Source organism: Pagrus major, chromosome 19 (assembly GCF_040436345.1).
Source record: "Pagrus major chromosome 19, Pma_NU_1.0".
NCBI classification, from domain to species: domain Eukaryota; kingdom Metazoa; phylum Chordata; class Actinopteri; order Spariformes; family Sparidae; genus Pagrus; species Pagrus major.
Window position 1 is genome coordinate 29,888,396 of NC_133233.1, and position 25,962 is coordinate 29,914,357.

The 25,962-nt window shown below is 46.1% G+C and overlaps 1 protein-coding gene across 3 annotated transcripts in view; it reads left to right on the forward strand.

The window, feature by feature from the left end:
- The window catches only part of rnf123 (ring finger protein 123), a 134,026-nt gene that overhangs the window by 55,499 nt on the left and 52,565 nt on the right, over positions 1–25,962 (forward strand). For 2 of the 3 annotated variants that reach the window (XM_073488218.1, XM_073488217.1), the window contains exon 36: positions 202–286. In XM_073488218.1, coding sequence (XP_073344319.1) covers positions 202–286 — 85 coding nt within the window. Of the gene's footprint in view, positions 1–201; positions 287–11,573; positions 11,860–25,962 lie in introns of those variants that run through there. The other variant, XM_073488219.1, reaches the window with a different exon arrangement.

Consider the following 25,962-nt stretch of genomic DNA (forward strand, 5'->3'; position numbering starts at 1 on the left):
GTTTTAATGAAATAAACTCTCCAGCTCTGTTAGCATTGAGGCTACAGCAGCTACGCTAACCTCTTTAAGTCATCAGATCACATCTGTGTCAATATTAAGAGTGTGTGTGTGTGTGTGTGTGTGTGTGTGTGTGTGTGTGTGTGTGTGTGTGTGTGTGTGTGTGTGTGTGTGCGTGCATGGGTGCGTGCGTGTGCGCTGCAGGTCTGGAGAGTGTGGACCACTACCCCATCCTGGTGGCTGTTACAGGCATCCTGGTCCGGATCCTGGTGGACGGAGACAGACAGGGGTAAGACAGCTTCTCTTCTGTGTGTGAGTGTGAACAAGATTTTTACCCATGATGCACCTGAGCCTGTGTGGACATACAGTAGATCTCTGATGGACAGTTGGTTGCAGTTGATGCTCGTGGTGTTGGTTGAGTTCACTGAGAAGCTAATGGAGCTCGTCTTCAGTCAGCTGACCTGACATGATGAGACGGTCATCATTGTTCGGTTGTTCAGGTCCAGGATCTGTGGAGAAGCTGCAGATGGTTCTGGTGCTGACGCACTGACTCACACATGTATTAACACACACTCACATCCACATAATGAAGGCCTCAGCGAGGCGTATCACAGGCTGTCGATGGGCTGCACTGTGTGGGAAATTCAATTAGCAGACGCAGCAGCTCTCAGACGGTCCTGAGTCTCAGCTCAGAGAAGTTCGTCTTGTGGTTCTGGTCTCTGAGGTGAACAGCAGCTGTCGTCCGGCTGCAGAGTTTGTTAGATGTCAGCTGAGTTCAGAGCTCAACTCTGACGCTTTACCTTCATCTTGTAAAGATAATTATTGAGTCATTAAATCCAGCGTGGTGTCTGATAACATGTCTTCACTTCATGTGATATGAGATGATACACTGAAGGCTGAAGTCAGTTGATCTGACGGTTCACTACCTTTTTTCTATCATTGAGTAAACAAGTGACACATTTTCATATTTAATGCAAAACACAGAACAGCTGATAAAATGTGAGATGAGATAAACATTGAACACAATAACTGTAGGAAGTTTGTAAAACACGAGATTTGGATGAATTTTGAGCAGATTTGAGATTCTGATGTTAAAGAGAAGAAAATGTCAGTATTGATCTATCAGCTGATGTACAGATGTGGTTATCAAGCACTTGTGACAGATGTGTATCAGAGGCTGAACGACATTTTACAGTTTATCAGTGAACTTTGTCTGAAATGACTTCAGAGCTCTGAAACAGAAAACTTCAGTCTGAGTCTAATAATCATAAATCACACCGAACGTTTCTGCATTGTGTTCTTTAAAACCAAAAAGGTTTTAGCCCATATCAATATATCTATGATGGGCCGGTATCAGCTGATGATATCTGCTGATCAGTTTCTGATTATTGTCTGTGAACTTTTCATCACAGGATGTTTTCACACACTTTTTATACGATCTGATTCTGCAGTTTACATTTGTAACAGTCAGACAGACGTCAGTGTTTCTCTGCGGTTCTTCTGTAAAGCAGAACGAAGCTGCAGCTCTTCACTGTCCTCTGCAGCCTCGAGGGCATTTCTTCAGATTTGGCACAAACGTTCAGTCGGTCTGAAAGATGAACTGATTGATTTTGGTGTTCAGAGGTCAGAGGTCACTGTTTATCCTATTGAACCTCCCACCTCATGCTGCTCCTTCATGTTATTGTCTGCACAGTTTGTTGCTGCTGCATCAAATTTAATTTGAATTGAACTACAACATGAACAGATGATGAGACTCCTGCTCAGCTGTGGATGATGTTTGCTGTGTCACCACATCAGTAAAAGTCAGACATGTTGAGTCTGACGTGGCTCCACTGAGTCTCAGCTTCATGGAGCTTTGATGAATGCAGCCGTTCCTCCAGTGACTCCACACTCATCAGCTCGGAGCGACACTGTGAAGGTCTGATGGCTGTTTGGGGATCAGCATGAGACGGTGGTGAGAAGAAATCAGCTTTGTTAAATGGTATAATGGGAGAAGACCCCTTCAGGCCACTGTACTTAAGACTGTGTCCACAGTGACGCTGTGTGGAGGATTATTTGGATTAAAGTGTTGAACAGAGTCCTGATGTGGCTGAAGGCTGTTTGTCTCTGTGGTTACCTGGATAATTAGCTTTAATCTGGAAGGAATCACATTTACCCTCCTCAGTCCAGGACGTCTTTATTTACCTCGGGGACACAGCAGCTGATCACTGAAGACGAGGAGAGACGGAGAAACACAACTGAAAACAATCAAAAGCTTAAAGAACTTCACCTGGAATAAAATATAAGTGAAACTGTATTTAAATACCTGAGGAATGTATCCAGGCAGCAGGTGAACATGGAGCTCACAGGTTGTTCAGGTCCAGGATCTGTGGAGAAGCTGCAGATGGTTCTGGTGCTGATGCACTGACTCACACATGTATTAACACACACTCACATCCACATAATGAAGGCCTCAGCGGGGCGTATCACGGGCTGTCGATGGGCTGCACTGTGCGGGAAATTCAATTAGCAGATGATAAAAGCTGTGGCTGGTGCCAAAGAAAACCACCGACGGACAGGAATCACATCCTGTGACTGATGTCTGACTCATCACGTGACCTCAGACTGAGCTGCATGAAGCCTCCCATCATACAGACACAGGAACCATCATCACATCATCTCATTGAGACTGAAGAAGACTCACTGACCAACAGGACCATCAGCACTGTCTGTTTAAATCAACTGAAATACCCTGACATCACCTCTGACTGTGTCAGGGCCTCCTGCAGCTGATCCCAGCTCTGAGGACCACATAGTGAAGGCTGTATTGATTTTGAAACCAATTGTGTGCCAGTTCAAATCTATTTGATCTTGAGTTTTGGAAAGAGTCACAGCTCAGGGATCTATATATAACATGAAGCAGTGTGAAGGTCTCCAGCAGCAGAGTGATGAGGTCGTTCACACAGAGCAGATCACATCAACAATAATAATACATCAATACTTACACGTTCAATGTTGTGGCCATTATAATGTCGAACACCTGGAGCCTGGAGATGTTAGGAAGATTTGATTTGAACTTTTGTGCCGTTTGAAAATAACCTAAGTTTATATTTTCTGCATTTTAAACCAGATTCAGATGAATTAAGTGTGACTGAGCTGAAACAGGCTGCAGGAATTTAAGGGTTTGTTCTTCTGAAGGAGATGAACAGTATGTAACTGTTCAGTCTGCAGAAACACACAAAGATAAATGATCACAGATTATTAATGTGTCTGGAGAACAGCAGTGGTCCTCGTGTTGGACCCTGCGGTACCTTAAAGGAAGAGGAAGACACACTGGACACATCGTGTTCAGTTTAAAACCAACAGTGTGGAGTTTAAATAACATTCTCAACGCAACGACAAGAAAACCAGCTGAACAACAGCTTTAGCTGTGAAGTGTCTGAACATCGTGGGTCCACCTCTGTCAGCTGTTCTAAAGCCATCAGCTGGTCCCCTCAGTGTCTACATGTCACCTGACATCAGAAGATCTCTGAGGTCTTGAGAGGAAGGAGAGGTCTCACTCTGTGTTAGATATCACAACGTCTCCTGGTGGTCGTCTCACAGCACTAAGTGTCTCCAGACCGGCCTCGTCCTGCTGACAGCATTGTATCTCCTTCATGTGATCTCCTGTTTTAGTATTCCAGCTGTTCTCCACCGTTCCATCAGGTTATTGATCGATCATGTCTTTGTGTCCCTGACTCGGCAGTTTATAATCCTTGCCTTTCAGTCAGCCTCATCATGGATGTCCCAGTAATGTCACTTAGTGAGTCACATGTTAATGAGTGCGAGTAATGTAAATGTGATGGTCTGCTCTGCTGCTCCTGTGTCAGCAGTGTCCTACAGCACGAGCTGATGTCTGTCAGCTGGAGTCTGTTGTTCTTATGGAGGATGTAGTTTATATGTATGAGAGTGGAACGTCCACCAACAGACACTATATACAGTGATGAGAGCTGCTGATTTAACATTTGATAAGAATGTTAGAAACGTTGATGATAAGTTGACATAATAACTCAAAGGTATTGTCTGTCCTGGTTCACTCTCAGCACACTGCAGACAGACACAGTTAGAGACCAGCTGGTAACATAGAGGAGAATTTACAAGATATGTTTTTTAAATCACAAGGGTTTAAAAAACAAAACAGATTTAAAGCAATTTAGCAGCTAATGAGACAGATACGTCCCTCAGGAGGTGGTGGAGACCAGAAAGAGCTGAAAGAGAGAAAAGACTGAACTGAGATTCATCAGGTGACACAAACATGAAGATCTCATGATGATCTCAAGATGATCTCATGATGATCTCAAGATGATCAGGTCGGACTTGTTGGTCTTAACTTGAGACTTGTTGACTGATGTAAAACTGTGAATGAAGAAACTGACCGTGACTCTCGGTGTGAGTCCTCAGAGTCTCAAACAGTCCTGGATGAGTCGGGCTGTATCGACTCTGATCTCCCTCCTTCACCTGTGTTCAGTCGGACTGTGGCCGTGTGGCAGCACTCGGATGTGTTTAGGTAACCGGGCTGTTTGATGGTTTACTGCGTGGACGCCACCCTGACCCACATCCCACCCATTTCTCTGAGGCAGAGCAGCCATGTTGGTACACTGCATGATTTACCGCTCATGAAAAAAGCCTCACAAATATTCAGCTGCTGTCAACATTTCCTCTCTGACAAATGAGGTAATTAAGCAGCGGCGGCCGACATTTCTGCTCTCTCACAGGAGCTGAATCCACTCCAACAACAGAGTTTCACAACAAATTATCAGGCTGACGATGTGATGGTGAGGACTCAGTCCAGGTCTGTTGATGTCTTTGTGTGTCAGAATGATTTCTGTCTAACAATCATCACTAAACACAGACGTATATGAATTATCTGCTGGTTTAAACAGATTCAATCAGTTTAAATGATCTGATCTCTGACCTGAAGACACATGAAGTGACTCAGTGTAAATGTGGTCCACTATGCTTTGACATGTTTATATGGAACTGGAGTTTAAACAATCAGATGCCCCCCCCATCTCAAGTCTTAATGCTAAGCTAAGCTAACCAGCTGCTGGCCTGCTTCATATCTAGTGTCTGAACATGAGAGTGGAATCGATGTGTGAACATCTATCAGAATCAGAATTCCTTTATTTGTCCCGCAAATGGGGAAATTTCTCTGTCACAGCAGCCAAAGGACAGTAATTACAATAAACAATAATAAAAAGTAAAAAATAAACAATAAGAAGATAAGAAATAGAATCGACTCGTATATATTTTTATTTACAAATAATAAATAATAAATATAGGTATTAAAAATTGTCCAGTTAGTGCAAACCAAAATGTATATGGATATGTGTAGAGTTTTTTATGGCACAGTGCACATGTGAGGTCTACTGGGAGCAGTGCTGGTTGTACAGTCTAACAGCAGCAGGAAGGACCTGCGGTACCTCTCCTTCACACACTTGGACCTGCGGTACCTCTCCTTCACACACTTGGACCTGCGGTACCTCTCCTTCACACACTTGGACCTGCGGTACCTCTCCTTCACACACTTGGACCTGCGGTACCTCTCCTTCACACACTTGGACCTGTGGTACCTCTCCTTCACACACTTGGGGTGTATCAACCTGTCGCTGAAGGAGCTGACCAGTGCGGTGATAGTGTCCGTGACATCTGCTACTTCCTCAGCAGATGGAGTCTGCTCTGACCTTTCTTGTATGTTGCTGCACTGTGATCAGTCCAGTCCAGTTTATTGTTCAGGTGAACTCCCAGGTACTTGGTTCTGCTGGCACCAGTCTACGAAGTCCTGAATAAGTCCTCTGTAGGCTCTGTCGTCCCCGTCCCTGATGAGGCCGACGATAGCAGAGTCGTCAGAGAACTTTTGTAGATGGCTGTGGGGTGATTGGTGGGAGAAATCAGCAGTGTACAGGGTGAACAGGAAAGGGGCCAGGACGGTTCCCTGTGGGGCCCCCGTACTGCAGACGACTGTGTCCGACACACAGTCCCGAGTCCTCACATACTGTGGCCGGTTGGTGAGGTAGTTGAAGAACCAGGACGTGAGGTGTTTCAGGGGGGGCAGTGGGGGGAGTCTGCAGGCTGAAAGCAGTGGAGAGGGAGGTAGAGGTGAGAATGGGGCTGTAAACAGGGGGGTAGAAGAGGTGGTGGGGGGCAGCAGAGATGACTGGGCCGGGGGAGGGGTGGGTGTCTGGTCAAACCTATTGAAGAATAGGTTCAGGTCGTTCACCCACGTCTGATCCCCGGCAGCCTGAGAGTCTGGTTTCCTCAGCCCTGAGATGGTTTTAAGGCTTTTCCAGACTCCACTGATGTTAGTCTGCTGCAGCTGGACCTCCATCTTCCTCCTGTAGCTGTTCTTCCCCTCTCTGATCTTCCTCCTCAGCTCCCTCTGCACAGCCTTCAGCTCCTCTTTGTTGCCTGACCTAAAGGCCCTCTTTTTCTCCTTAAGGAGAGCCTTTATGTCAGGATTAATCCAGGGTTTGCTGTTAGAAAAACACTGCACAGTCCTGGTGGGTACAGTGTTTTCAACACAGAAGTTTATATAGTCCGTTATGCATCCTGTTAAACTGTCGATGTCCTCCCCATGAGAAACACACAGTTCTTCCCACACAGTTGAGTCGAAGCAGTCCCTCAGAGCCTCTTCAGACTCCTCAGTCCATGCCTTAACTGTGCGGGTCTCCACTGGTTGCCTGTTTACGAGGGGCATGTACACAGGCAGGAGATGCACCAGGTTGTGGTCAGATCTTCCCAGGGGAGGGAGGGGGGCTGAGTTGTATGCCTCCTTGCTGTTGGCATAAAATAAGTCCAGTGTTTTATTGTCCCTGGTGTGGCAGGTGACATACTGTGTGAATGTGGGCAGCGTGGAGGACAGAGAGGCATGATTGAAGTCCCCAGAGATGAGGAAGAGGGCCTGTGGGTGCTGTGTCTGCAGTGAGCTTGTGACTGAGTGGAGAAGGTCACAAGCTGCATCAGCGTTAGCAGAGGGGGGGATATACACAGCGAGTACGATCACCTGTGTGAACTCCCTCGGGAGGTAGTACGGCCTCATGCTAACCGCTAAAAGTTCAATGTCCTTACTGCAGACCTGTTCTTTAACAGTGATGTGCCCAGAGTTACACCATCTGTCATTAACAAACACAGCCAGCCCTCCTCCTTTCCTCTGACCGCTCTCTGCCGTCCTGTCCGCCCGCCGCGTTTGAAATCCGTCCAGGTTAGCGTCCGTGTCCGGGGTCAGAGCCGATAGCCACGTCTCAGTAAACACCATGATGCTGCTCTCACGGTCCCTCTGATGCCGGGTCAGCGCCGTCAGCTCGTCCATCTTGTTGGGGAGAAATCTCACATTCCCCATGATGACAGACGGGAGGACGGGTCTGTAGCGTCTCCTCCTCCTACGGCGAGCAGCTCCGGCCCGGCACCGCGTCTCCTCCTCTTCAGCTCGCGGGACATCGGGCCGCCCGAGCGGCGGCACTACTGAGGGCCAACAGCTGATCCCTACTGTAAACAATAGGGCCGCGTACAGGCTCCCCGGACACGGCGGGAAACAGCGAAAAACACAGTAATATGACCAGAGCGATAAAAACAACTCTGGCCTCCATACTGCCCGGAGAAAGAGCTCCAAAAAGAAGTAAATTAAAACCGTTAAAAAGTACGAAATGTTATATAAAAAGAAGAAAAAGCTCAAAGGTGAGCGAGAGCTGCTGTAACAGGCGGCGCCATCTTTAGCTGATCCTAGAAGAAGAAGATGTCACTGAATGATGAACTGTTCCTTTAAAGTGAAGCTGATCAGTCTGAAGCCGAGGTTTCTCAGGTGTGTGTGTGTGTGTGTGTGTGTGAGAGACACCTGGTGTGTGTGTGTGTGTGTGTGTGCAGTGTTTGTGTGTCCATGTTGTGACTGATCTCTTCGCCCTCCTCTGTTTCTCCATGTTTCTGTAACGACAGGTGATCATAGATTATATACTTAATCCACTCTAATGTGATGGAGGCTGATGGAGGCTGATGGAGGCAGTGTGATGGAGGCAGTGTGATGGAGGCTGTGTGATGGAGGCTGATGGAGGCAGTGTGATGGAGGCAGTGTGATGGAGGCTGTGTGATGGAGGCTGATGGAGGCAGTGTGATGGAGGCTGTGTGATGGAGGCTGTGTGATGGAGGCTGTGTGATGGAGGCTGATGGAGGCTGTGTGATGGAGGCTGATGGAGGCAGTGTGATGGAGGCTGATGGAGGCTGATGGAGGCTGTGTGATGGAGGCAGTGTGATGGAGGCTGATGGAGGCTGATGGAGGCAGTGTGATGGAGGCTGTGTGATGGAGGCTGTGTGATGGAGGCTGTGTGATGGAGGCTGATGGAGGCTGTGTGATGGAGGCTGATGGAGGCAGTGTGATGGAGGCTGTGTGATGGAGGCTGATGGAGGCTGTGTGATGGAGGCAGTGTGATGGAGGCTGTGTGATGGAGGCTGATGGAGGCAGTGTGATGGAGGCTGTGTGATGGAGGCAGTGTGATGGAGGCTGATGGAGGCTGTGTGATGGAGGCTGATGGAGGCAGTGTGATGGAGGCTGATGGAGGCTGATGGAGGCTGATGGAGGCAGTGTGATGGAGGCAGTGTGATGGAGGCAGTGTGATGGAGGCTGTGTGATGGAGGCAGTGTGATGGAGGCTGATGGAGGCAGTGTGATGGAGGCTGTGTGATGGAGGCAGTGTGATGGAGGCTGATGGAGGCAGTGTGATGGAGGCTGATGGAGGCTGATGGAGGCAGTGTGATGGAGGCTGATGGAGGCAGTGTGATGGAGGCAGTGTGATGGAGGCAGTGTGATGGAGGCTGATGGAGGCTGATGGAGGCTGTGTGATGGAGGCTGATGGAGGCTGATGGAGGCAGTGTGATGGAGGCAGTGTGATGGAGGCTGATGGAGGCAGTGTGATGGAGGCAGTGTGATGGAGGCAGTGTGATGGAGGCTGATGGAGGCAGTGTGATGGAGGCAGTGTGATGGAGGCAGTGTGATCAGTAACGTAATTGTTGAAATGGATTAAAGCAGCTCGGCTGCAGCAGAAAGACGAGCGCTCTCCAGCTGCAGCTGCTGTGGATCAGTACATTTGGGGTTTTGGACTGCGAGCCGCTGACACTGACCTGGGACCTGCTGGCTTCACTGGAAAATGTGTTACTTACTAATTTGATAAGTTGTAGCTAGCTAGTTAATTAAGCTAACGTGAGCTCCATGAGCAGGTTGAAAACATCAGACAAACAAGAAACCACCTGCAATCTGCACTTCATGGCTCCATGGCCAAACTGGTGTTGGTGCATGTAATCTCACCTCAGGTACCAGAGCTCTGTATGAGATCATATAAGATTATTTTGTCTTTATGCTAAGATATTCAGCTGCTGGCTGAACGGGGTGTGACTCTACCAGAGGAAGTGATGTTGATGAAGACTTAAAACACAGTTGGCAGATCCATGACTACGTGTGTGCGCCTTGTTTCCTCTCAGAATATTAAATGTGTGTTAAACTTATCGACTCACCTGATGAACAGTAGGTCAGGTTTGTGTGACATGCAGGTCAGATTCTTTGTTTCAAACTACTGAAGGAGGAAGTGAAGCGTCAGTTTTCAGGCTGCAGGTGATGAAAGCATCGTTCTTCATGTAACTGACCTCAGACTCAGAGCATCATGAGCACACATTAGTTTTGTCCTCTAATCGCTCCGACCCGTCCACTCGGGATCTGATTCCATCAAGGACTCTTCTTCAGTCTCTCCTGCACCTTATTGCTCCCATTAGTGTGTCCACACATAATGGCATTTATTGACCAGTGAGTATTGAATACATCAGCATTGTGTTGATGCTGTCCACAAGCTGCTCATCCAGGCAGCGCTGCTGTGAAACCTTTATCGTCTCGGCTCAATCCACAAGGAACAGAAGCAATATGTCTTTAATACTTGACTCTAAGAGTCCGTTGATATATCATCAACTAAATGTTGATGATGTTCAGACGTCTTCTCTGTTATCAGCTGCTCCAACAACAAGCTGACACAACAACAGAAAATAAAATGCACAGAATCACTTTAATAAATCTCACGTTGCAGTTTGCTGACAGTCGACCGGTACAGACGGATCAGTTTGCCTCCACAGGGCCGACGGTGATCTCCTGCAGATCATCAGGTTTTACAGCATCGTGTGTTTTACATTTGTATTAAGGGACGTATATAATCTGAGGGTGGTGACAGAAATGATGAAGTGTGACGATGCAAATATTTAACATCAGAGGTCGAACAGAAGCTGCGTTCAGGTGCCATCATCAGTTTCATCCTTATGGTTTTTACAGACACAGACGACCTCCATCTGTCCAGAGTGATCAGCACAAACATCTCTGCCTCCATCTTCAGATCATAGTGACAACAACAACAGCAGCACATCAATCAGCTGCTACATTTAAATCACACTGATAAAACGTTCCCGTGTTTATTGAATATGTTGTGAAGAAAGCTGAAGCACATTTTCAGGAGCACAGTGAATTTTTAGTTCCCTACATGAAGGAAATGCAGCAGAGCAGCGATCCATCTAACTGTGGAGCTGGACTTTGTTTCTTACTGTACCGCTGAGCTGCTGGCTGATTAATTGAACGGGAGCTGTCGTCCTCTGAACAGCCTCCAGCTGGGTTCTGAACTCATTTCATGTCCTGGTGCAGCTCACATGCAGCCTGCTTTACTAATAGAGTTTGGCCACTCGTGGGTGTTGAAGTGTTTGCATGTAATAAATCAGAGTGGTGCTGTTCCAGTTATGTGGAACTGCAGTAAACCAGCACAACCGACCGGATGCAGGGGAACCGTCTCCAGATGGCCTGTTTGGGTCGGACACAAAGTCATGAAAAATATCTGGTCTCACACCAACAGTCTGAACACCGACAGCTTCGGTGCTGCTGACAGAGTCTGGACTGTTTCTGAACCGTTCACAGATAAATAACTAGATCTCACAGATCCAACACTCAGGGGTGGTACAGAATGGTTCTGAGGACAGGACAGAGATTGTTGTCAACAAATCTAAAGTGCAGATCTAAACTAACAACACGTCCGTCCATCTCTCTAAACGGTCTGACTTCCTGTCTGTGGCTCTCAGCCTGGAGCTCATTAGTTCCTACTGAAGACCTTTAAAAGTTTTTAGTTTCACAAAAAAAGACTTATGCCCGTCCACATATCCACACTGACCAAAAACAGCTGCTAACATCCGCTAACACCTGCTAACAGCAGCTAACACTCGCTAACAGCTGCTAACACCCGCTAAAATCTGCTTTTTGTGTGCAGTGTAAATGTTTGCAGTCAGGCTTTACTCCCGGGTCAGTTAACTCTGCAGTAGTCAGGCTTTACTCCCGGGTCAGTTAACTCTGCAGTAGTCAGGCTTTACTCCCGGGTCAGTTAACTCTGCAGTAGTCAGGCTTTACTCCCGGGTCAGTTAACTCTGCAGTAGTCAGGCTTTACTCCCGGGTCAGTTAACTCTGCAGTAGTCACAGGTTTTTATCGCCTCCGACTCGGCTCGGCTGTGACGTGAACACAACTCTCAGGTGACGCGCTCATTTCTTCTCCTTTTCAGGCGCGATGCTGTGACGTGTGTTGAAGTTGACATCGTCGGCTTGTTAATGTCTTCCCTGCATCTCTGTCTGTGGTCTGAGCATGTGCAACTCTCAACAGAGCTGAGAAAGAAGACAGATGTCTCACTCCTCAGCAGCTTCACTTATCAGCTCTGGAAAAAACTATTGTCTCATTTTTTAAGACTTTTTAAAACAAGTGTAACATCTTCTAGATGTTTTCAGATGAGGTTATGATCGCTGCTCTCTACTGTTCACTGTTGTTCTGGTCCATTCGTGGTGAAGAACACCAGAGAAACAACAGACTGGTTCTGAAGTAAAAAGTGGTTTCAGAAAAATACTTTCAAGAAGTGTCTGGTATGTTTTCATCTCTTCTTCTACACATTGACTCTGTCCAGGTTTTATCAGAAAACGCTGGTTGTTATTTTTACATGATGGTTAGGACCTCGTCCTTCTCCTCTCCATCATCTCTGTCTCCAGTCTGCTCTCTGTAGGCGCTGATGTATTTGAATGGTGATCTTTGCAGTGGGTTTCATGGAGTCTCTTTCCTCTCTGCTCACATCAGGACTGTTAACAGCCCTCTGCCCCCTCTCTCCCTCCACAGGGTAGAAAATCAATGGTGCTAATTATTGTCCATTACCTCAGGCTGAAAGACATCAGAAGCAGCTCGCAGCCATCCACAGATTAGATTGAGACCGAGGCTAATTAGCTTAGCAGCTTTGGACCATGAGAGGCCTGTGCTCTGGGGATGTTGTTTTTCTCCGGCACATAAGCCCTGCCTGCTGTGATTTTTATTGCTGTGTGCGATCGCTGCTGATCCTCTCAGCTGGAGGATTGTTTTTCAATACGTAATCGTGTCCCGTTGCGACTGGGAGGGGAACTGGTTTAGGAATGTTTCCCTCTGTGGACGCGGTGCTGGACTCGTCTGATGAAGGACATGCTGAACACACGAGACACACGAACTCGCCTTCATTTGGGGGAATTGTATGAAAAGTCCTTCAGAATGACAAAGATAAGAAAATGATGATGAGTTGTGAATTGGCCGCTGGCTGTAAAGCGTTGAGGAGAATCAGGAAGCTTTGCATACATTAAAATCAGCTTTTGTCAGCAGAGAAGACGACTTCCCTCCACACAGTCAGAACCAGAACCTGCAGCTAATCAAGTGTTGAAATGTGACCTGTCCTCCCTGCTGCTTACAATGGCTCTCCTGGTCCTCCTGTGTGACTCATAGAGACTTTTAAAGCTTTCTGATGAGACGAATGAATGAAAAGATGATGATGGTGATGAATGTGGTGAAAGCAGCAGCAGTGAGTGAAAGACGAGGTGATAACATCTCTAATCTGTGAGCTCGTCAGGAGGAGGAGGTCAATAAAAGCATGAGGAAGAACGAAGTCCTTCTTGTTAACCATCAGGAAGCAGAGGACCCAGTCAGGCTCTCACTCCCAGAGAGGTCCAGAGGGCTGATCGTCACGCCACGCTGACCTTCACGCTGACTGTTCAACATTTTCTATATCAGTTGCCAGGGACAGAAACTACAACAACACAACAGTGAAGGAGACAAACACACACAAGTGCGTTATAGTTTTTTGCTCTGAATCTTGTCAGATAATCACGTCAGTCAGCAGCAGGAGCGGCCCGGCTGTAAGAACCACCACAGATCCATCTGCTGTCATTTCTGTGGAGTAAACCCAGAAAAGCTCTTAAACCTGTACGTGTTTAAATAACAGGAACATGTTCTCACTGTAGAACTGATCCGAGTGTCGGGATCAGGTTCTGGAGTCCTCCGGTCCGGCTCAGCAACACTTTCTGCACTCACATGAACAAAGACCAAACTGTGGTTCAGACGTTCATGTTCCCCTGAGGATGAACCGACCTTCTGCCGTCATCAGGTCAACATGTCAATGTGTCCAGATACCTGCAGGACTGATGACATCATCAGCCTCAGCTGTGCTTACTGATGATTAGCTAATGTTAGCATGCTAACACACTGAACTAAGATGGTGAACATGGCTGACATGCATGAACGAAACACTGGCATATTTAATAGGAAGTAAACCAGGAAGTAAACCAGGAAGAAAACCAGGAAGAGATTTTTTTGGCGTATGCTTCATGTGTATGATTCTGGTTGGGCTGAACAGGACCCATCTTTGTGTCCAGTGTGTTGTTGTGTCTGTGGTGTTGTTGTGTTGTTGTTGTTGTTGTGTCGTGTCTGTGGTGTTGTTGTGTTGTTGTGTCTGTTGTGTTGTTGTGTCTGGTGTTGTTGTATCGTTGTGTCTGTGGTGTTGTTGTGTTGTTGTGTCTGGTGTTGTTGTATCGTTGTGTCTGTGGTGTCGTTGTGTTGTTGTGTCTGTGGTGTTGTTGTGTCTGTGGTGTTGTTGTGTTGTTGTGTCTGGTGTTGTTGTGTCTGGTGTTGTTGTGTCTGTGGTGTTGTGGTGTTGTTGTGTCTGTGGTGTTGTGTTGTTGTGTCTGGTGTTGTTGTGTCTGTGGTGTCGTGTTGTGTCTGGTGTTGTTGTGTCTGTGGTGTTGTTGTGTCTGTGGTGTTGTTGTGTCTGGTGTTGTTGTGTCTGTGGTGTCGTTGTGTTGTTGTGTCTGGTGTTGTTGTGTCTGTGGTGTCATTGTGTTGTTGTGTCTGTGGTGTTGTGTCTGTGGTGTCGTTGTGTCTGTGGTGTCGTTGTGTTGTTGTGTCTGGTGTTGTTGTGTCTGTGGTCTTGTTGTGTCTGTGGTGTCATTGTGTTGTTGTGTCTGGTGTTGTTGTGTCTGTGGTGTCATTGTGTTGTTGTGTCTGTGGTGTTGTGTCTGTGGTGTCGTTGTGTTGTTGTGTCTGGTGTTGTTGTGTCTGTGGTGTTGTTGTGTCTGGTGTTGTTGTGTCTGTGGTGTCGTTGTGTTGCTGTGTCTGGTGTTGTTGTGTCTGTGGTGTCATTGTGTTGTTGTGTCTGTGGTGTTGTGTCTGTGGTGTCGTTGTGTTGTTGTGTCTGGTGTTGTTGTGTCTGGTGTTGTTGTGTCTGTGGTGTTGTTGTGTCTGTTGTGTCTGGTGTTGTTGTGTCTGGTGTTGTTGTGTCTGTGGTGTTGTGTCTGTGGTGTCGTTGTGTTGTTGTGTCTGGTGTTGTTGTGTCTGTGGTGTTGTTATGTTGTTGTGTCTGGTGTTGTTGTGTCTGGTGTCGTTGTGTCTGTTGTGTCTGGTGTCGTTGTGTCTGTGGTGTTGTTGTGTCTGTTGTGTCTGGTGTTGTTGTGTCTGGTGTCGTTGTGTCTGTGGTGTTGTTGTGTCTGTTGTGTCTGGTGTTGTTGTGTCTGGTGTTGTTGTGTCTGGTGTCGTTGTGTCTGTGGTGTTGTGTTGTCGTGTCTGGTGTTGTTGTGTCTGGTGTCATTGTGTCTGTGGTGTTGTGTTGTCGTGTCTGGTGTTGTTGTGTCTGTGGTGTCATTGTGTTGTTGTGTCTGTGGTGTTGTGTCTGTGGTGTCGTTGTGTTGTTGTGTCTGGTGTTGTTGTGTCTGTGGTGTTGTTGTGTCTGTTGTGTCTGGTGTCGTTGTGTCTGGTGTCGTGTCTGTGGTGTTGTTGTGTCTGGTGTTGTGTCTGTGGTGTCGTTGTGTTGTTGTGTCTGGTGTTGTTGTGTCTGTGGTGTTGTTGTGTTGTTGTGTCTGGTGTCGTTGTGTCTGTGGTGTTGTTGTGTCTGGTGTCGTTGTGTCTGTGGTGTTGTTGTGTCTGTGGTGTTGTTGTGTCTGTGGTGTTGTGGTGTTGTTGTGTCTGTGGTGTTGTTGTGTCTGTGGTGTTGTGGTGTTGTTGTGTCTGTGGTGTTGTTGTGTCTGTGGTGTTGTTGTGTCTGTGGTGTTGTTGTGTCTGGTGTTGTTGTGTCTGTGGTGTTGTTGTGTCTGTGGTGTTGTTGTGTCTGGTGTTGTTGTGTCTGGTGTCGTTGTGTCTGTGGTGTTGTTGTGTCTGGTGTCGTTGTGTCTGTGGTGTTGTTGTGTCTGGTGTTGTTGTGTCTGGTGTTGTTGTGTCTGTGGTGTTGTTGTGTCTGGTGTTGTTGTGTCTGGTGTCGTTGTGTCTGTGGTGTTGTTGTGTCTGGTGTCGTTGTGTCTGTGGTGTTGTTGTGTCTGGTGTTGTTGTGTCTGGTGTCGTTGTGTCTGTGGCGTTGTTGTGTCTGGTGTTGTTGTGTCTGTGGTGTTGTTGTGTCTGGTGTCGTTGTGTCTGTGGTGTTGTTGTGTCTGGTGTTGTTGTGTCTGGTGTCGTTGTGTCTGTGGTGTTGTTGTGTCTGGTGTCGTTGTGTCTGTGGTGTTGTTGTGTCTGGTGTTGTTGTGTCTGTGGTGTTGTTGTGTCTGTGGTGTTGTTGTGTCTGGTGTCGTTGTGTCTGTGGCGTTGTTGTGTCTGGTGTTGTTGTGTCTGGTGTCGTTGTGTCTGTGGTGTTGTTGTGTCTGGTGTTGTTGTGTCTGTGGTGTTGTTGTGTCTGGTGTTGTTGTGTCTGGTGTTGTTGTGTCTGGTGTCGTTGTGTCTGTGGTGTTGTGGTGTTGTTGTGTCTGTGGTGTTGTTGTGTCTGGTGTTGTTGTGTCTGGTGTTGTTGTGTCTGTGGTGTTGTTGTGTCTGGTGTTGTTGTGTCTGGTGTCGTTGTGTCTGGTGTTGTTGTGTCTGTGGTGTTGTGGTGTTGTTGTGTCTGTGGTGTTGTTGTGTTGACCTGAGGACGCTGCACTTTGTCCCGTGTGTCCTCTGGTTCAAAAGTTCACAGCTGGAGGACGAGATGAACATGTCTGTCGCCATGACGACAGCCTGAGGATTTGTTTACGTGTGATGGTCGGAGGTCGTTTGCATCATTAATGTGGTTTGATCGTAGATTTGATTTGCAAATGGCAGAAACGCTCCTGACGTCGCAGAATCGTCTCAGAGAGGAAGTGAAGAAGTGCTGGAGGGACGAGACGAGACTCTTTGTTTGTCAACACATTTAATAACACGAGAGTTCAGTCACACGTCGCCTCTCTGCCGTAGTTCGATCTCATTACAGCCTCAGTTCAGCACAGACATCTCAGGTGTTTACAGTCAGCAGCAGGCTGTTGTCTAACCTGAGAGCAGAGGCAGCTCACTCCCAATGCTCCTGTTATTTATTTATTTATTTATTTATGTATTTATTTATTTATTTATACGTCCTTCTGTGTTCCAGGCGGCTCTTTGTCTCTGCACAGTCTCAACATGTTCTACTTCATTCACTCTCCATACAAAGCTGTAGTCTGTAGTCCTACAACCAGAAATCAGTTAGCATGTTAGCACTTCCTGTCCCCTCGTCTCAGAGTCTGTGAGTCTGTTGATGTGTTTCCAGTTAAATGTGTGAAATAAGGTGTGTTACAGGCTGAACACATAAACTCATCATTAAATGTCCACAGTTTAATTATAAAGCTCTTCATGTGTTAAAAACAGTTAGCGGTTGCTAACAAGTGTCTGAATGAGACTACAGAGGTTGTCGGGGACATTAAACGTCCTCACAGCGAACACGGAGACTCATCTGCTCACTAGTCCGTCTTTACAGGCCACTTTAGTTACACACTGTTCTGACTCTGACTTTACAACTCGTACATTGATCAGTTTATAGAAAACCTGGATAGTAATTGTGCAGTAAGACGCTCAGTGGTGGAGACGTTTAAGTCATGTGACCGTGATGTCGTCTGTTTGTAGCCTAGCATTAGCTTTTTACTGCTACACATTTAAGTTACACTTCAAACATCACAGAGTGGAGTTCATCTGTGGAGATTATCTGGATGAACAGAACCTGGAAGGATCAGAAACTTGTTTGACACACAGATTATTTTATGTAATAATCCAGAATCCAATAATCAATAATCCCACAGAGACACCAGAGTGATGCTAACTTCAGTTAGCTTCAAACATACATCTTAGCTACACCACTCTATTTTGTTTAGTGCTAATTAGCAAATGCTAGCATGCTAACATCTAATCTGTGATGGTGAACATCCTGTTAGCGAATCAACAGCGTGATGTGTAACGAGTCAGCTCAGAGTTCTGACTTCATGTTGTTTACATCTCATCACATCTCAAACTCAGGTCAGTGGTTCCTGCGTCGATTTTAATATTAATTCATCAACAGTTCGTTCGTGTGTGTGTGTGTGTGTGTGTGTGTGTGAGAATAGACAGACGTCTCTCTCTGTTCTGTGATATCTGCAGTTTTAAAGACATTTCTTATAGGGGCGCTGATTGGCTCAGTTGGTAGAGCAGGCGTCCCATGTACAGAGGCCTTGTCCTCGCTGCAGCGGTCCCGGGTTCGAGTCCCGGCCTGGGACCCTCTGCTGCGTGTCACTCCCCCTCTCTCTCATCCTAATTCCTGTCATCTCTCAAGCTTGCCCTGTCAATAAAGCCAAAAAAAGGCCAAAAAAAGACATTTCACAACTTGTTTTGTTGTTTCGGTCCAATAAGATTTGAAAAGTGTAGAACGGGTTTAAAAACAATTGATTTTCTGATTCTAATCGATTTCGCTTGAACGATCAGATATCGGTTCATAAAATCCAGAGATCAGTCTTTAAGTGTGTGTGTGTGTGTGTGTGTGTGTGTGTGTCGGTGCTGAAGCAGGTTTCCTGTCTTCCTGGTGGTCTTCTGTTACCGTGGAAACAACAGATTGAAGGTGGGAGACGATGGTCAGAGGAGGAAGGTCTGAGAAAATAAGACGAGAAGGAGGAGGAGGAGAGGGAGGAGGAGGAGAGGGAGGAGAGGGAGGAGGAGGAGGAGAGGGAGGAGGAGGAGAGGGAGGAGGAGGAGGAGAGGGAGGAGGAGGAGAGGGAGGAGGAGGAGGAGGAGGAGGAGGAGGAGAGGGAGGAGGAGGAGGAGGAGGAGGAGAGGGAGGAGGAGGAGGAGGAGGAGGAGGAGAGGGAGGAGGAGGAGGAGGAGGAGGAGAGGGAGGAGGAGGAGGAGGAGGAGGAGGAGGAGAGGGAGGAGGAGGAGGAGAGGGAGGAGGAGAGGAAGGAGGAGGAGAGGGAGGAGGTGACAGACATATGAAGGGTCAGAGGGCAGCGGGTGGAGAGTCAGACGGAGGCTGGTAGTCGTCTCAGGGTTGGTGGAGGTTGGATGTGAAGATCTGAAAGAGAAATGAAGGAGGACAGAATGAGGGACGCTGACAGATATTTATGTTTCAGCTGTAAATATTAAAAACCTAAACGTTTTATTTTCACAGTGAAACACAATCTCATTTATTTATCTGCAAAATCAATATTTTCTCAATTAATGGATCGTTTGTTCTTTGAAATATAGAAACAGTTTTTCTGATTAGAGTTTCCAGATGAACCGTTGAAGAGGTCTGATCACGTGTTTGATCACGTGTTTGATCACGTTTGATCACTTTTGATCACGTGTTTGATCACGTTTGATCACACGTTTGATCACGTGTTTGATCACGTTTGATCACACGTTTGATCACACGTTTGATCACGTTTGATCACGTGTTTGATCACGTGTTTGATCACGTTTGATCACATGTTTGATCACGTTTGATCACGTTTGATCACGTTTGATCACGTTTGATCAGATAACCCTTTTATTAATATATTATTAGTTATTATATGTATTATAGCTCCAGCCCAGCTCTCAGGCCTTTGGGTGTGAGCACATGTTTTATGTTTCACTGAAGTAAAGAGGATCGTTTGTAAACATCACCATGCTAAGTTCCATTAGCATGTTATTGGTAACTGCCATTATGTGTTAGCATTGAGCTCACAGACCAATGCTGCATTCAAGACAGTGTGAGGTCAGAACTTCCTGTCTTCAGACCTCACAGTGAAGACACGAGCTAACAGACGCAATTACACATCAGATGTTACACATCAGACGTTACACATCAGATGTTACAGCACCTTTATGTTTCTATTCTGTGTCCTCAACTGAAATGATTAAATTGTGTGAAGTGGTCTCATGTCTGCTGTCTCTCCTGAAGTCTTTCTGACTGAATGTGATGTTCAGGTGATGTTCAGTTGATGAACAGGTGATGTTCAGGTGATCCTCTTCTCTGACAGGATGCTCCTGTATGTACAGAAACCATGAGTGTGACTGTGGACAGACTGAGTGTTTGGCTCTCCAGCAGCAGTGAGTTGGCTGCACTGATGGAGCAGATGGAGTCAGAAACAGCTAACATGATAAATAAATGAACAGTGAGCTCTGATCACAACGCCTCATTTATACTCCTTAGTGTAATTCATTTGTTTACACATCTGACACTTATTAGATTTAGCAGCCTGTCAGCAGCCTGCAGGACGTGCAGCCTGTCAGCAGCCTGCAGGACGTGCAGCCTGTCAGCAGCCTGCAGGACGTGCAGCCTGTCAGCAGCCTGCAGGACGTGCAGCCTGTCAGCAGCCTGCAGGACCTGCAGCCTGTCAGCAGCCTGCAGGACGTGCAGTCAACATACAGACTGACTGGAACCAGCAGTGATTCATTCAGCTGCAGTTTAATATTTAAAAATGTTTCATGTGTTCATGTTTCTCATAAAGACACATTAAGATTGTGACTTCACATGTTTAACATGTTTACATCTGCTCATTCATTTCAACACAGTCACCACAGGAGACAGAAGCAGTGTGGGATCATGGGAGTAAAATCTCTCTGTGACTCAGACGAGTTCATGTTTTAAAGTTTTCTTCACGTTATGTTTCGTCTCGTTCTCCGACTTGCTTCCTTCCTCAACAACATGCACAACTCATCAACATGTGGAACAAAGGTCGAGTCTCTTTCTCTTCATTTGAACGCAGAACGTGACGTTATGATATCTTTATCTATATTTCTCTGGACCCTGCAGAAAAAAACTAAAACATTTAATTGATTATCAAAATAGTTTGAAATTAATTTTCTGTTGATCGACTCGTACAGATGTTTGTGTCCGGTTTAGTTAGCTATCCAGCGCTAATGCTAACAGCAAACTACAGCCTTTAACAGATCTGTTAACAGCAGCTCAGTCAGAGCTAATGTCTCTGTGTTAACGTCTCTGTGCTAATGTTACCATGCTAATGTTACCATGCTAATGTTACCATGCTAATGTTACCATGCTAATGTTACCGTGCTAACATTTCTAACAACATGGAAACAGAACTTTATAATTAATGTTCTCAGCGTGTAGTCGTTCAGGTGAAGTACTGCTGGGCAGTGACTGTGTGTCAGAGAGGCGTCGGTCTCACCTGTGCAGGTGTTTCCAGCAGCTGGATTACAGTGAACAGACCGATCATGTAGCTGAGGAGTGATTATTATCTCACAGCCTTTCAGTTCAACCTTTGCTTTTCCACGGGCTGTAGAGCCGCCGCAGAGCGACGTCATTATGTGACTGTATACGTCTCAGATTTCAGCGTCACGAGGTTTTGCTGCTGGATTTGCTGCCGTCCAAACACAACTGGTCCAACACATTCGAGCTGCTCGTCGTGACTGTTGTGCTTGAGAAGAAAGACACTCCCACATTTTGGTCCTTTTGAACACTGAACGTGAGCTGCTAATGTTAGCTTTTGTAAGCTCTGGCCTTTAGCTTACTACTCCACGCTACACTAACTCTGGTTGTTAAAAATGGCAGTCATGAGGTTTTAGTGGGTCGTTGGTCCCATTAACTCCGCCCCCAGAACCTGACGTACAAGGTTTTCTGTCTGAGATCAGCTAAATGTTTGTGTGTTTCTTTTCTTCTGTGCTCGCTGGTGTGAAGTGGGCGGGGCTCAGTTGGAAAAAGGTGATGTCACGCATTTAAAGGCACCAATCAGGACAAAAAACAGAAGTCTGTTCAGTGTTGATCCGATCTGATCCACCCACATCCACAGTCTCATCTCCTCAGTAGTTTGTTGGTCTACAGAGAGATGGACTTCTTCTACGTGTCTTTTATTTATTCTGTGGTGCTGATGAATAATTGAAGCGATACATCTTAGTGGAGAGCATCAGATGGGGATTCCTCCTTAATGGAGGCTGGAAGAGTTTGTTCAGCTTCTGTTGTACAAACAACATCTCAGCTCAGCACTCAGTCAGCTCACTCAGACCTGAAACACCTGCAATGTGAAGAGTGTGAGCGCACTGTTTGCTGCCCGTTTGACGTCAGCTGTCGATTGCTGACACTCGTCGACCTTTTATAAAGAGGCGGAGTTTAGAGATCAGGACCATCGTCGGACATGTTGGTTTATTTTCTCTTTCAGAGATCCTTTATTGATTTGTTTGTGAAGAGGGTTCACAGGAGACAAAGACAGTGAATATTATCACGAGGCCACGCTGACGTCACCAGAGACTTTCTGAGAAGATGAGAGGTTGTCAGCTGGAAGCACTCGGAGCGGCCGCACAGAGAAGTGGACCTGTGGACATCAGAACCTTGATGACCCAGATGTGATCTAACAGTGACTGATGAGTCGTCAGGACTGAAAGAATCTCTTAATTGTGAAAATAATCAGCAGATTAATCAATAATGAAAACAGTCCTGCTGATCAAACCTGTCTTCACCATGTTTCAGTCCTGCACTCAGCTGTGGTTGTGATTCAGTTCCAACTGTCCGTCCGTCCGTCCGTCTCAGCCCTACACTGACTTTATTTAAGACGCGGCCAACAATAACTGTTTACTGCTGCTCAGTATAAACACCGGCTCGTCTCGTCGTCCACCGTCTTTCTGTTCTGGTTCTTGTGTCTCGGTCAGACTCCTCGTCATCACTCGCTCTGACCTTCATCACACTCGACTGAACTGGCAGTGACAGAAACGTGTTTATCTCGTCCTGTAAGCAGTCGAAGCTAAACACATCCACCTCTGAACATCTTCTCCACCCGCCTCAGCTCCTCCTCCGTCTCATGTAAACAGTCACTCTTCCTTTTCTGGACGAGCTCAGACAAACGGCTGCTCGGGGTTTGAGTGGGCGTCTGCTCGTCTGCTGGTGTGAAACAGAGTAAAGTCAGCCTGTCGTACAGTCACACGTATGACAGACACACGTGGACAGGAAACAAGATGGCGACCGTCTGAAGAAGAGCTACTTTGTTGTGTTTGTTTCACAGAACCATCTGAGAAGTCGTCTTTAGAGACAGCTTGTTAAAGGGCGGCTGATTGGACGAACCATCTGTCTGTCACAGGCCAACCAATCAGATCAACAGTAGGAGAGCACTGACAAAAAAATCTAACTGTGGCTGAAGTCAGTGGAGAGAAGAGTGACCTGCGCCACCTCTGACTGACTGACTGACTGACTGACTGACTGACTGACTGACTGACTGACTGGCTGGCTGGCTGGCTGGCTGACTGACTGCTGCTCGCCTGTGTAACGCTGCCTGGCGGTGGGATCAGGACTGTGTGCTGCTCCTCGGTGTTGAACCTTCAGCGGTTCTGTGATTTATGGCTGCAGACGATGAACCGAGACGCTCGCTGAGATCGTGTTGATTTGAATAACAGCACGAAGGCAACAAAGGAAATGAACAGAGGAGAGTAATGAGCCGTCATCCTGTGTGTGTGTGTGTGTGTGTGTGTGTGTGTGTGTGTGTGTGTGTGTGTGTGTCTGCGTAGAAAGTCTTAAAGTTCACTCACAGTATTTTGTCCTGACCTCGTTCAGAGACATCTTTGTGAGGACAAACTGTCCACACTGTCCCTGAGCAGGCAGCACTGAGACACACATCTCTGCAGTCATTCCTCAACACTGACGCGTCGGTTCGTTTCTGTTGGAGAGGGTTGACGCTGCAGTAAGTCTGCTGCGGTGTGAAGATGTTGAAGTGAAAGTGACTGCAGCCTCAGTGCTCAGCTCATCTGTGGCTGAAGCTTTAAGGGTTTCATTTGAGCTTCCTCTGAAAGCTGAAGCTAGGCTAACGCTGTCTGATGTGTGTGTGTGTGTGTGTGTGTGTGTGTGTGTGTGTGTGCTTGCAGCTGTTTGTTTCTGTTCTTGATGATTATTTACAGCAGTTGTTATTCATCCGGCCTGTCGTCCATCGTTTCTCCTGTTTCAGTTTCCAAGAAGCTCGTTTTCATCTTTCATCCTCTGAAGCAGCACCGAGCAGCCTGCTGACATTACATGAGCGATACATGACCCACAACACACACACACACACACACACACACACACACACACACACACACACACACACACACACACACACACACACAGACTCACTTTAATTAACGCAGAGTGTAGCTGCAGTCCCTGTGGTGGCAGCGTGGCTCTGACCTCCCACTCCTCACTGTGACAATATTGACCCTTCATGATAAATAATACATGAACACACACACACACACACACACACACTCCTCCTGTAATGATTGATGAAACTGAACACGTGCTGTTGATCATATTTTAGAAGGAATCATTATTTTTATAATTTTCGAGGTGATCAATAGTTGAACTAAATATCGTCCTCTGGGTTTTTTACTATGAATGAATCTGCTGAAATGATCTCTGATGTATTTAAACATAATAATAATAATTATATCAGCTGCAGTATGAACGTCTGAACACTACAGGAGGATATGTCAACATGATCACTATGAAACTCTTCACATCTTTAAATATGTAAATGAGGCCATCTAATTAAATATGCATCAGTTGGTGTAAATGTCCAGAACAGAAATCTCAGTGTTTTTTTTGGACATTTTCTTTGGTCGGTCTGAAAGAAGACGTGTGACGGAGGAAACAGAGCAGAGCATGAAAACATCAGACGAGTTTCACCCGTCGTGTCCAAACTTAACGAAAGTTTGATTCATCAGAGTTACGTGGAGACATCAGGTCTGAGCTGAAGGCATCACCAACAACCGTTATTTCACTCACAAACAATGAATGATTCAATGTGATTAATATTTATACATTAATGATATAAATAAGTTCAAAGAAACAGTATCCAGAGGAACTACGTCACCAGTCGCCACAACATCACCAGACTCCCTTAACAAATGTAGTGATTTTAAGAGTTGTTGAGTTCAAACAAACTTTATAAACATTGTGAAACTCTGACAAATTATAAATCATTGGTGCTTTCTTGTAAATTCAGCATTAAATGAAAACAGTAAGTTGTTTGTTTCCTTGTAAAAAGTGTCAGTTTGTACCAGCCTGTCTGCTTCTGTGTCTGAAGTGCACCAAATTTATTAAAGAATAAAACATATTGACAGGCAACAGTAACTAATACAAGCTCCTTCTTTGAAGAAAGAGGAAAGTGGAGAGATACCAGACTCTTTTTAATAATGATGCATAATAATTTTTAAATTGAAATCACATTGTGTTTATATGATGTTTTAATAGTTCTGGTCTCAGTCTCTCCTCCTGCACTCGTCTACTGAAGAACAAAGTGAACAAAGTTACTCACAGCTTTTTCTTTACACGTGACCATGAATATATTTGGCCACCGTCGTCATGTAGTCACGTTGTGAATGTGACTATGAGCCTAAACCTTCAGAGTGACGGAAACATCACAAACACTGACTCTTTAAAACCTCATAAACTCTCAACAACAAAGAGAAACTGAACCACAGTTGGTTGTCATGGTGATGATGATGATGATGAACAGAATATTAATTTAGCGTTATGTTAATTTTAAGGTATTTATTTATTAGTTTTTAGTTGATTTTAGTCTGCTAGCGTGTTCTGGGGCCTCATTTATAAAGCTGTGCTGGAAACGTAAAAAACACCACGTTTTAAGCATAACTTGGGATTTATAATAAAATCCTGACGTAGTTTGTGTACAGAAACTTTGACTCATGCTGACGTAGATTTTGGAGGCAACACTGATCGTCTCTATTATTAAGTGGAAGAGTCAGCTGATCTGTGTAAACATACAGATACTGCGGTGACACTCGTGCGTAACGCTGCATGATGAACGAACTGTCGCTGTCCTGCTGCTGCCAGAGGAGTTTATTGCCTCCACCTTGTTTTCTGTGTCTAAAAAAACAAATCCACGTCTCCGTCTTGCTCTCTTGATTTACTTTATTGATCAGCGGCTCATTTCCAGCATTAACATTCATGAGGCGTTTTGCATCGACCGTGATGATTCCGTGTTGCCGTGGCGAGGGCGGGACATGAGGCGGATCCTGAGGCAGGTTTTATTAATCAGAATAATGTTTGGTGTGCGTACGCAAGTTTTATAAATGAGATTGCTGGTGAACATTTTGCAGCATTTAGCGTCACTTTCCTGCAGAGTTGTCTCTCTCTGCTCCACCTTTTCTGTCTCTGTCCACCTGCTCTCCAATCACTGACTGAATGTTGCGATGATGCGTATGTGCTGCGACCAATCATGTGTGAGGACACGCAGAGGTCATACCTGGAGACAGATTCTCCTAAACGACTCCTATACATCCAGCAGTGGATGTAAACGTCTTTGAAATGTGGCTGTAATGATGCAGAACATGACGACTCGTCTCAGCTTTATGATCTACTCTTTGTCACAGCTCAGAGATTCAGAGTTTCACACAACATGAACCGATAACGTGATTTACATTAAGAAATATGTCAGTGT